Source organism: Platichthys flesus, chromosome 2, assembly GCF_949316205.1.
Source record: "Platichthys flesus chromosome 2, fPlaFle2.1, whole genome shotgun sequence".
Taxonomy (NCBI): domain Eukaryota; kingdom Metazoa; phylum Chordata; class Actinopteri; order Pleuronectiformes; family Pleuronectidae; genus Platichthys; species Platichthys flesus.
This window is the reverse complement of record NC_084946.1, coordinates 1005550-1018798: the sequence shown is the minus strand read 5'-3', so window position 1 is coordinate 1018798 and position 13249 is coordinate 1005550. Positions and strand designations below refer to the sequence as shown.

General features: G+C 41.1%; 1 protein-coding gene across 1 annotated transcript in view; it reads right to left on the bottom strand.

Annotated features, from left to right (window-relative positions):
- LOC133974780 (calcium/calmodulin-dependent protein kinase type 1D-like) overlaps positions 1–13249 on the bottom strand; it is a 17702-nt gene extending 4453 nt beyond the window's left edge. The window contains exons 1-8 of the mRNA XM_062412519.1: positions 13198–13249; positions 5671–5783; positions 3979–4104; positions 3792–3866; positions 2165–2303; positions 1506–1629; positions 1066–1141; positions 344–456 (exon numbers count right to left, since the gene is read on the bottom strand). Coding sequence (XP_062268503.1) covers positions 344–456; positions 1066–1141; positions 1506–1629; positions 2165–2303; positions 3792–3866; positions 3979–4104; positions 5671–5756 — 739 coding nt within the window. The 5' untranslated portion in view covers positions 5757–5783; positions 13198–13249. The remainder of the gene's footprint in view (positions 1–343; positions 457–1065; positions 1142–1505; positions 1630–2164; positions 2304–3791; positions 3867–3978; positions 4105–5670; positions 5784–13197) is intronic.

Genomic DNA, 13249 nt, shown 5'->3' with positions numbered 1-13249 from the left:
TTTTGTCAGAGTTAATCAATCAGCCAGAGCTGTCCTTAAATCTTTGGAAGCTCACATCAAGCGGTGTGATTTCACATGGCAAAAACCAGTAGCTTCAAAATCAACCTTTAAATTCTGTTTTTATCATAAATAAGGCACAAGGGGCACATGTCAACATGTTTAAAAAACCTTTCTAAAAACTGTTTTCACCCGAGGGGGAATTTAACCCACGTAAAAGTTATTGTCAGTTGGCCTAACAGTAGCAAACCACTGCATCAAAGTGAATTAATTAGTAAAACAGAAAGTACAGGGAAATTACATTTCTAAACATTTTAGCAGATTTAGATAAGTGCTGTTTTCATACCTGACTCAGAGATGTCGTCCCAGAATGGTGAATGAAAAGCATACTCGGCTCTTCTGATCTTTGAAAACAGACGAGTTTCGTTCTCTTCAAAGAATGGAGGGTAGCCGCAGAGCCTGCAACACACAGAGAGAACTCTTTTCACATTCACTTTTTGTGAATCCTTGGCCATCTACTTTTGGGAATAATTTTGGATACATTATGCAGCTATTGTGTAGTATTTTGGTTCCTGGTTACCACAATGTAAATATTCTAAATAAACTATAAACTCTGGTTTGACATATCTGCTTGGAGTTGTCTCCACAGAAAGGAGCTGGCTGGTGTATGGAAAAAAGCATGCGTCAGCAAGTGTTAAAAGACATTAATTGGTGCATACTTGGTTGACTGTCAGTTGTACTGTAAGCCACATTCCCATTTCACCCCTTGGCACAACCCCTTGGGCCTTCCCCTTAGTTCTGCGCATTCACGTGTAGGGATAGGATGTCCCGATACCTGTTGAGACGGAGGGGTAGGGCTAAGGGGCAGGGCTTTATACATTACATAAATACACGTTAACCAGAAGGCTTGTTTCTGACTGGGTTAGTGAAACTGAGCAATTTTCAGTGGTCGTCACTAGGTGGCACTGTATGTGGCCATGGAAGTCTGATTTGAATGTAGGACTGATTGATGCTATTGTGGTGAAAAAGGAGTGCTGTGTTGTTGTTCGAGACCAGAAATGTATTTACAGAATGTATGTGATGACTCCAATGGACCAGCAGTCCACTGCTTTGCTGTAGGGTTTCTGTGCCAGAACCTCAGGAGCTGTTGAATGAAACACAGCAGTGAGTATCAGGCAGTTATAACACAATGTGAATAAGCTCTGGTTATAAGAACCTGGGATGTAGATACTTCTTAAAATTAAAAAATTTTAAGAGTTTTAAATTAATTAATTTAATAATTTTGTATTTCTAAAAAAATGTACCTAATTGTTTGATAAAAACAGCTACTTTAATACATTCAGACTGTTCACACTGTCTGTAACTAATGACTTTTATGACGTAAATCACAGTAAACTAAATATCATTTATACCTTCATAAATTAAATGTACAGTTAGGAGAGCAGGGGCAAAGTTGCATATATATATATATGCAGCATTTCAATGATGTGTATACTCATATAACTCACCAACATATCCTGGTGTCCCACAAGCTGTGGACATGACACCATGCTCCAATGTCTTAGACAGACCAAAGTCACTGACCATGATCTTAGCATTCTTGTCTGTGTTATAGTACAGCAGGTTTTCAGGCTGCTCAGACACAGAGAAACAGAGAGAGAGAGCGTTGGAGAGATGTAAGGTTAAAAGAGGGAGAGATATGCATTTGTGTGTTTGTGTGTGTGTGTGTGTGTATGTATGTGTGTGTGTGTGCATGCGTGCCTACGTGCATGCGTGCCTGCGTGTGTGTCTGTGTGTAAAGGTCCGATGTATGTACTCATTGACTACTTTATATAATCAAATTATCATTTTATTTCCCATGAAATTGGTAGATGCAAAGTGATTACAAACATTACCAACATTTCTTGCTGTAGCACTGGATGTAGACATCACACTACACTGTGACAGCTTACACACTCCAAAATCTCTTCTCTACAGTCACCTGTTAGAACACTAGGGATCTCAAACCACCTGCGTCCGTAGATCTGTGCTAATAAAACATTTAATCGAAGGATAAATATTGGCAAGGAATCTTATGTATGCATCATCTTGATCACGTTAAAACTTAGACAATGTAGAACTTTTTTTTTGTTCTAATTTTCTTCTTGTCTGTACTTTTGTGTCTTACCTTGAGGTCTCTGTGTACAATGCTGTTTTCATGTAGGTAGCTGACAGCCTGCAGCACCTGTGTGATCACTGTGCTTGCATCCTTCTCGGTGTAAACTCCCTTGTCTAAAATTCGATCAAAAAGCTCCCCGCCTGACACCCTACACACACACACACACACACACACACACACACACACACACACACACACACACACACACACACACACACACACACACACACACACACACACACACACACACAGTGTTTGTGTATGTCTAGAGATATTGTTGCCTTGCTTAACCCTTGCACCCTGGAATCTTGGACAGAAAAGTTCAGGACTCCTTAATCCGACACAATTTTGCTTTAAATCTTCGCAACAAAGCCACAGTTTCCCAATATAACAAATATGTCTAGTTGGATTTTGGGGGATGTATATAAATTATGTGTGAATATGTCACTTAGTGTAAATAAACAACTGATACAGTATATATAATGTATGGCAATTTCAGATTGTGTGAAACAGAGGATTTTTGGAAAGGAAGAAGCTGTGCACTCATAGATTTATGTCAAGCAGATATAATAACAATATATTTCTGTATTTGACTATGTCAATATGTGTTTCTAAATTTGAAGTAACTTAGATTTAAGATAAAACAAGAATTACCACACTGCAATTGTATACCTCCACCAACCAGTGCCGTTTCTGTGCTATAATCCTTTTTCCAGATTCATATAAGATCAGCGTGTGTGCAAACTGTTCAATAGTTGGAGATATTCTGTCGAGGCTTTCTTGAGATATCCCATTCAGAAGTATTGGATTGGATAGACGAAGGGAGAAACCCAAAATATAATGCCTTAAAAATGTCCAAAGGTAATATGAGACATATGAGACACATTGCCAATTCACACATGTTGTATACACACATTACTCTATATAGCACTATATTTGAATGTTTATTGTATATTACACATCGCATCTGTACAGGAGAATAGTGCCTGTATAAATTCCACAGATACTCCCTTCTCTCTCTAAGCAGTACCCAAGGTGCGCCAGTCAGAGAGACACCAACTTCAATTCTCACCGACTTTAACACTTCTGCGTGTTTCACCAGTGGCAAGACGCAAGGACACAATGTGATTTAGTTATGCATACTTTAGGCTTAACTATCCAATAGGATGCGAACACCTACATGTAACATAGAGAGTGACAGCTATTCTGGCCATTCATCGATGTGCTGTTGGAATTGTAGACGCAAGTATAGGAAGATATATGGGGATGCTGTGGGAGACATCTTCAGACTTGGGGGTGACTATTACTCTGTTAGCGTTTGTATATTGTTCCACCTTCTGGTCTCCTTGATGCTTCAAATGTAAATTGAAATCTTCTGCATAAGACATCAGCTGCTGCCTGAGTTCTCTTTTCATCAGCTTCCAGAAAACTTCCATAACAACAAGGAATGTGATAATTATCGAGGTATTGGTAATATCCAAGTTGGATTGAGCCAGGTTGGGTTTGGTTGAGAAAGCAGTTCATGTATTACATGTGTGTTCGCAGAGTCAATAACTCCATCAAGTTGAGTACAAATAATTTGTGTTAATTAAAAACAAATAAAAGCTGTGTTTGTGACAATAATAATAATACTTACAGTTGCAGGACCAGGTAATAGTGTGTTCGAGTCTCATAGAAATCCTCCAATCCCACCACATTTTCATGTGTTATTCTGAAAGAAAGAAACTAAAGAGTCACTCACGTCCACATGTTATATGTTTACAGTGTCGTACATGTAAAACATTTACAGGCAAAGAGAAGCAGCAATAAAATGTGGGTTCTACCTTCTTAGTACTTTGATTTCATTTTCCAGGTTGCTATGAACAAGGTGCTTTTTCTTCAGACATTTCAGGGCATACAGGTTCCCCGTTGTCTTTTCTCTCACCATAAAAACCTCTGAAAATGACCCACTGCGAAAACACAGCAAAGACAAACACATACAGTATCCAGGTGGGGGTTAGTGGAAGGGACTGAAACAGGGAAAATGCTCGACCTAATTCAACTATATTTCTTATCAGTACTTATTATAACTTTTATTTTTTGACAGACCCCAGATGAGAGGAGGATCACTTTTTCCATTTCTTTCTTGATTTAACAACATTTGAAAATGTTCTCTATTGAAGACCTTACATTCATGTAGTGTTTTTTATTAGTCGGGGCAATTTACACCTTTGACTAGTTAAACTTTTTTTTGTGTGTTACCTTCATGGTAAGATTTGGATACTATCATTCTACTGTATTACCCAATCATTACCTCTAAAACCATCATATAACTTGAATTTAATTCAACTTCAATAGGGAGAATGAGGCTGTCCTGTGAAATGAAAAATCAAATTGATGTATTACTTTAAATTACTGAATGCACCTGAATGTGAAAATCATACAAATAGATCTGCAAAGTAACACATTTGTTAACTCCAACACTTGTCAACACACAATTGCACGTGCTTATACAACCTCCTTTTGTATACATTTAGTACACCCATATTTTGTATACATGTAGGACACCCATATACCAATATAGTCAGCTAGACTCTTAATCCTATAATGAAGTGGTGCTAGGATGTTCCTGCACTGCTGGTCTGACGTCAGTGCTCAGGAACAATACTCACACACACTCGCTCTCACACAGGCCTGGGGAAATAGCACCTTCAGCAACAACCCGCTTGTTAGGGTTCATTTTACTGACCTGTGCTGATATGAAGCCAACCTGGTATCAATACATTTACAACCATTTCGCATGTGCAGTATATTGTGCAGCCTTAGTGTGGCTAACTATATTAAGTGCTCCACTGATTAGTTTAGCTGTGAGTAGATTACACAGATACTTTAAGAGGCTCCACTGATAAAACAAGCTCAAACTGTCACGTTCACAGTAGTCTAACTTTTACAGATTAAAATCAGAGCAGTGGCTGCAACCAATTCTATATTGGATAATGGTTTGATATTTGGCTCATCGTAATAACTCATTGGAGTCAAAAATAAATTAAAGATGTAGCACAAAGAGCCACTGGCTGTCGTTTCAAATTCAATTAATGTTGTGGTTTAGATTGCGTGAAATAGTTTTTGACTGCTTCTGCTGCATCAGTCTGTATCTGCAGGATTTTTTGACACAACCACTCACAAAGCATTGTACCAAGCCTTACTGCTGTTTGATGTCTGTGCCAGCTACCTTCAACAAATGGGTTTTAATATCTGATTCCATTAAATAATGGCTTGAAAAATATATTAGCTCTCTGCAATATTATGGTAAAACCAATAATGGTTTAACCAGAGGGTGCTTTCAAATTGAAGCACTCAACATGCATTTTTCAGTGAACAGTTTTGCCTTGTCAACTAATGTCAATTACATGTGAACTGATTTGTTTTTTCAATTTGCAACAATACATTTGTCCACATAAGCTGCATCAAGAGCTTCACAGGGCAATCGCATAGTCTTTCTCTCAACTGTATGTATTTTCTGCTGGAAAACTTACGATCCCATTTTCCCCTTGAAGTCAAAGACATCTTTGATGTTACTGATGCTTTTCTTCCAGCTGCAGATGATGTCCTTCCGCCCCATCTTGGCTCTGATGTTGCCCGCAGACTCCTGAAGTACAGGCAACATGAAAAATTGAACTTTTATGGGTTAAACAGAACAGAAATTTAGCATTACAGTTGGAAATAACAATCCCAAATCCTGTACATCATTGCACACACTTTGCTCTTTTTCTCTTTTCCTTACATATGACCATACTTAGTAGTACATAGTTTGGCCCACAATAATCCAATTCTGTAAAATGTTGCTTATTTTTTACAATGTAGTTAACTACTTTAACATGTCACCAAGAGCTTAGCTTTACCGTCAGGATTTTCTCCATGCGGAAAGTTTCCCTATATAACTATTGTTATGATATTGTGCTACATAAATAATCTATAATGACTGACTCACATCTTTTAGTGCAACATCAAACATATATTTTTATCGAAAATAGATTAATTAGTCCAGAGAGCTCTAAAGGGCAGGACCCAAAATAATGCAAGCCTGTGTGATGTAGAATTAGGGACATACTGTATAAATGTAAAGATCATGAAAGGCTGAGCTACAAATGTCATGGTCTTATCTACCCATCAGAGTTTCATATGCAGCTATTATAATTGTTATTGCTGTTTTATACATCCCAGACGACAGAAGGAATTTGATGTGAAGGATTTCATGGGCAATAAGGAGACCTTATAGTTGCCCCTTAACTTCATACAATCATGTATACAAGTCAAAATTCCTGACTTTTAACACATTTTTTATAACATGACTATTGATGTGCCCTCATTTCTACATCTTCACCAGGCTTTATGAAGTATAATATATTCTATTAATGATTTTATAAATTTTGTGGCTGTTTGTGTGCCACCCATGACATGTCAATTCATTTCACTTACATATTGGCTCACACCTACTCTGGAATTACTATTGAAAAAAGCATCACTATGCCCAAGTTTTAGACCCAAACCTGTTGAGTGACATTGGAGAGCTATTCTACTAAATTCTACTAAGAGCTATTCTACTATATTCTACTAAGAGCTATTCTACTAAATTGGGGGGTTTTCTCCCTTCCGGGTCCCTTAAGCCTGAAACATGCTTCTGCGTTTTCACGGGCCCGTAAGCGCAAGAGCCCTTCCGGGTCCCTTACGTGCTTATGTTTCCCTCCTTACGTGCTGACGGGTGTCGACCCCCTTTTCTAAAATTTACGGCAAAGCTCCGCAAGCTCACTCAGCCCGCAAGGCTGTGATTGGTCTGCTCTACATCCCTTCTGGAGCTGCATTTCCGGTTTCATGCCCCATAATACCGGCAGAAATCACGGAAGATTTAGAAGAACGAATATGGACCAAATAGAAGAGCACTTGGCAGAAGATATCCGATAGTATGATCACTTGTATAACCTGTCACTGACTGGCGGATTTGTCCGCCAGAAAAAGGCTACGAGGAGCCGCAGTGGCTATGTAAATAAACAATCGACGAAGAAGAAAGAAGGCGTCTCTAAGGTCGTCTCGACAAAAAGCATTACTCCGCCTAGTGTTCTGGCGCGGAATTGCTTTGTAAGACGCGCAACGGTTGGGGAAGCATGAATGAAAACGAGTCTTGCGCCACAGCGGCGTGAAAAGACGCAGACGCAGTCGCAGAAGCATGTTTCAGGCTTCACGTGCTTATGTATCCCTCCTTACGTGCTGACGGGTGTCGACCCCCTTTTCTAAAATTTACGGCAAAGCTCCGCAAGCTCACTCAGCCCGCAAGGCTGTGATTGGTCTGCTCTACACCCCTTCTGGAGCTGCATTTCCGGTTTCATGCCCCATAAAACCGGCAGAAATCACGGAAGATTTAGAAGAACGAATATGGACCATATAGAAGAGCACTTGGCAGAGGATATCCGATAGTATGATCACTTGTATAACCTGTCACTGACTGGCGGATTTGTCCGCCAGAAAAAGGCTACGAGGAGCCGCAGTGGCTATGTAAATAAACAATCGACGAAGAAGAAAGAAGGCGTCTCTAAGGTCGTCTCGACAAAAAGCATTACTCCGCCTAGTGTTCTGGCGCGGAATTGCTTTGTAAGACGCGCAACGGTTGGGGAAGCATGAATGAAAACGAGTCTTGCGCCACAGCGGCGTGAAAAGACGCAGACGCAGTCGCAGAAGCATGTTTCAGGCTTGAGCCATGCAGCTCCTCAAGGTACTCCATGCAGCAACTTTCCGCACCAAACCGGTCGGTGTAAAAATCTGCGCTACTGATCTCTCAACATTGAAAAAGAAAGCAGTTGGCGCATCCATGTCTGTTAGATGAAGCACCCGAGACCTGAAGCCTGAAACATGCTTCTGCGACTGCGTCTGCGTCTTTTCACGCCGCTGTGGCGCAAGACTCGTTTTCATTCATGCTTCCCCAACCGTTGCGCGTCTTACAAAGCAATTCCGCGCCAGAACACTAGGCGGAGTAATGCTTTTTGTCGAGACGACCTTAGAGACGCCTTCTTTCTTCTTCGTCGATTGTTTATTTACATAGCCACTGCGGCTCCTCGTAGCCTTTTTCTGGCGGACAAATCCGCCAGTCAGTGAGAGGTTATACAAGTGATCATACTATCGGATATCTTCTAACAAGTGCTCTTCTATTTGGTCCATATTCGTTCTTCTAAATCTTCCGTGATTTCTGCCGGTATTATGGGGCATGAAACCGGAAATGCAGCTCCAGAAGGGATGTAGAGCAGACCAATCACAGCCTTGCGGGCTGAGTGAGCTTGCGGAGCTTTGCCGTAAATTTTAGAAAAGGGGGTCGACACCCGTCAGCACGTAAGGAGGGATACATAAGTAGTAAGGGACCCGGAAGGGCTCTTGCGCTTACGGGCCCGTGAAAACGCAGAAGCATGTTTCAGGCTTTACGAGAGCTGCCTAAAGCCTGAAACATGCTTCTGAGTTTTCACGGGCCCGTAAGCGCAAGAGCCCTTCCGGGTCCCTTACGTGCTTATGTATCCCTCCTTACGTGCTGACGGGTGTCGACCCCCTTTTCTAAAATTTACGGCAAAGCTCCGCAAGCTCACTCAGCCCGCAAGGCTGTGATTGGTCTGCTCTACACCCCTTCTGGAGCTGCATTTCCGGTTTCATGCCCCATAAAACCGGCAGAAATCACGGAAGATTTAGAAGAACGAATATGGACCATATAGAAGAGCACTTGGCAGAAGTGTATCCGATTATCCGAATATCCGATAGTATGATCACTTGTATAACCTGTCACTGACTGGCAGATTTGTCCGCCAGAAAAAGGCTACGAGGAGCCGCAGTGGCTATGTAAATAAACAATCGACGAAGAAGAAAGAAGGCGTCTCTAAGGTCGTCTCGACAAAAAGCATTACTCCGCCTAGTGTTCTGGCGCGGAATTGCTTTGTAAGACGCGCAACGGTTGGGGAAGCATGAATGAAAACGAGTCTTGCGCCACAGCGGCGTGAAAAGACGCAGACGCAGTCGCAGAAGCATGTTTCAGGCTTTAACCCTCTTCTGCAGGTATGAGCTCAATTTCAACTTTTTTCTTTCAGTAATGTTTGACCTGTGGTGGTATCTGCAACTAAGCCCTCCTCTATTTTGTAATACTGGCCTCTAGTTCTTGAATGACTGTTGTAGATTTGGCAGTGGAGTAATGCCGGGTTCACACCGGACGCGGAAGCGACGCCGAAGCGAGGCGTAAGCGCAGCGCCAATCCTCTGGCTCCCATCCACTCCCATGTTAAATCGTTGTGCTGAACACACCGGACGCTGAAGCGTAGCGTTGCGCCGTGGCTGCCTCGCGCCGTGCAGCGATCGTTTCGGCGTCGAGGCTATTTTTTCCGCTTGACGCGAGCGTATCGCACCAGGAAACACACTGAAAAACGATTTTAAACGATATTGACGACATATTTTATGTGAGATTAATTATCAAATATGCATCCCATACTTTGTATTCACCTACTGTTGTCCAGGAGTTTTAATTTTACCACTTTTACCGACCACATTATTAAATGTCCCCCTCTGCCCATCCACTACAGCCACACAACCAGTCATAAAGATAAAAAGAGAGGGGGGGGGGGGGGGGGGCTACGTATTCTCCACATAGGTTTGAGTGGAGAATACGTAATTTACCCTCGACACCCGACATTTAACGGAGCAAACAGCAGAGAAGTTCTCCAACATGTATGACATTAAATTAATAATTGAAGTGGAGAAGTGCAGTGAATTGTATGATCCTCGGAACATGTTGTATAAAGACAAGACTAAAAAGGACACATGTTGGGACGCTGTTGCAGTTAATTTTGGAGCAACAAGTAAGTATATGCTTGAAAAAAAATATGAAAGGCCGTTTTTACTGCAGGCTGATAACAGCGGCGCTTCGGCGTCGCTACCGCGCCCGGTGTGAACCCCCAAGCGCCGGCGCTCTAGGGATTAGCGCTTACGCCTCGCTTAGGCGTCGCTTCCGCGTCCGGTGTGAACCCGGCGGAAGAGGTGTACTGTTGGCAAAACACACAAATTTGTGCCTTGCCTATCTCCCACCAGAGCTTCAAAGAACTGAAATCTGCCAAAAGATCTCAAAAGCTTGATAGAAAGCAGTGTCCTGCAACAGTTTGTTATTGAAACATCAGTGAGACTTTACCCTCTCCCCTGGTGAAATTACTAAGTCTATACTAACCAGATGATGGTCTGTAAAACCAACAGGGCTAATGCTGCTGTGACTAAGTCTGGATTTAAGGTTTTGGGATTTGAGAAACATGTCCATTCTGGCTGCAGTCACCCTGTTATATCTGATCCTCAACCATGAATACTGTCTGGCTTGTGCATACTTAATCCTCCAAGTGTAATCAGATCTTGTTGTGTAATGACACTATTAACGGTCTGTGATGACTGGGGGTGAAGTTCCTCCCTGGTCCGGTCCACAGTAGAATCAAAAGTACAATTGAAATCTCCACCGATAATTAATTGATCCTACTGATAATTTTTAAGTTCAATTTCTAGTAAATAAAAAAAGTGGACTCTCTCTGAGCCTTGATTGGGGGCATATACGTTCACGAAAACCAAAACTGTACTTTCTATTTCTGCCCTTATTATTAACAGCCGCTTCTTTACTAATTCTGAAATGGATATGATTTTTATTATTTTAATTTCCTCATAGTAAAATCAGAGCAGAAAAATAAATAGGAAAAATACAGAAGTCAGTGAAGAAAGAGAAAACACCATGTGATGCATGACCATTTTACCATATTCCTCATCTTTCTCATTGTTTTTCCTTTAGTATCTTTCCTCTGGGTTGTCTTTTTAAAACAGCCACATATCTAATTAATTTATCAGTGTCCTCAAGATATTCCTCGGCTTTAACAGCCCTGCCGAAGGTTTTGTCCAGAAAACTGTTAATTTCTTCCAGAATCTAAAGAGAGCTATTTCTAGCTGGGGTCCCACACGATAATACACTCTCTAACTCTCTCCTGCCTGTGAAATTTCTGCAGCTGCAGACTAAGGGGATTTTTTTACATCCTCAGACACACGTAATTTCTTTGATTGACTCTGCCGCTCTAGATTCTCGCCTCCAGGCTGTGAAACGTCCCCCTAATGTGAGAGGTCAACATCGTAACAACAAGTAACAAACTAAATGACAATATATTTTCTCTAAATGAATAATAAACAACTGCATATAATGAGTTTAATTATGCGCTACGTGGCAGATTTCCACTCTCTGCTTGAGCCATTCGGGCCGGTGATAGCAGGCTAATAACCAGATCACAATAGAGGTAACCAAGTACGCTACCAGAATATTAGTGGTTAGCAAAATGAAGAGGTTGTAAACAAGGTTTACAAATTATTGTTCATTGTATATTCAAAGAGGACTCTAACCTGAACATGTGAAAAATATTCAGAAAAGACACGATAACATTGAGTGAAAAGAAACAGGCCTAAGCCTCTATACTAAACCAGAGGGGAGCATGCTCTGCAGGGGAAGAGAACTGTGCTCATTTTTGCAAGCAGAAGGTATAGTGATATAACAACATCGAAGGAGCCACTGCAAGTGCAGGTGCAGCCGCTGGAGGTATTAGGCTATAGATAGAAACAAATCCCAATCCAGATTACTAAAATTGTCCACTTCCCCATCAACAGACCCTTTAATTGATATCGCATTCCAACGGTCTATTTCCCCCTCCATGTCTCCTGTCAAATGCAGATGTTTTATGTACAAGTCTGTCATCATAAATTTGTCTCACTAAGGGTCAGTCTTCGTGTACTTGTATTTCTTCGCTAATGAAAAGTTTGAGCTAAACCCCTCCCCCACATAGAAGCCTTTCCCTGACCCTAACCCTTTCCTGCTTAATGGCCATCAAATATGTAAATGGACAATGGTAAATGGTTTTGTATATAGCGCTTTTCTAGTCTTGATGACCACTCAAAGCTCTTTACAGTACAGTTTTACATTCACACATTCACACACACATTCATACAGTGCATCTATTCTCAGCACTTTGTTATTCTATGGGGGCCATTCATGGTTCAGCATCTTGTCCAAGGAAACTTCGGCATGCAGATGGGTCAGACTGGGGATCGAACTGCCGACCTTCAGGTTGGAGGACGACCACTATACCCCTCTCCCCATCTCCATTGAGTATCCTGCATAAACAGTTGCATGTCCTTGACTGAGGACAGTTCTCACATGTGCTTTACATTGAGTAAAGCCCATTTGTACCTATCAGTTACAAAAGCTTCAGAAAAGCAGTGGATTAGAGAGCTAAATAACAGTGGCTGGTTAATCTTCAAGCCATCCCTACTCTCCTCAATGCATCTCATCTCCTGAATTCCCTCCTTGTGTCTGTTGAGGGAACAGATTTGTGACAGAATAAAAAAAAAAATTGTTAGGAAAATTTAATGATAGGACAGTAAGTTGGGAAATTCTCAGTTGTTACTATCTCAAAAAAAGTCACATTTTAAATTAATTTCTATGGCAGAAAACCCAAGAGCAGAATATTTCCCAAATATCTCTACTGATTTATCCCTACCTTGGTAATCTGGTGGATAGATGATATAGAGAAATTTAGAATTTTGCAGGGACAATTTCCATGCATGCATTAGTCACAAAGTAAAATAAACTTGTCAATCTCACTTCTTATAACTCTGCTGACACTCCATTTCACTAACATTCAGCAATGGAGCTTTCATTTAACGATAAATCTACTTTAAGAACCCAAAACTTCAGGGCTAAGATAAAGATTTAGGCGACAACACTTTACACTTGTTCTTAAGTGTTTATAAGACGCAAAACACGCACACACACACGCACACAACTGGCTTTGGCTTTGTTAAGACTTTCCACAGAGGATTCTTTTGGATGAAGACTATACCTTTTGGTTATAATAAATCATCCTACAATGTTGCCTTCTATTACCAGTTTTTGATATCTGTGATGGTTCAAGTTTAAACATCCATTAAATAACTCTATATAGAAAGACACATAATAAGAAAGATGGTGTGTACCTGAGGAGCGGTGCAGAGCTGGCTCAGTCGAGGTATCCGTGGATGAACCTGA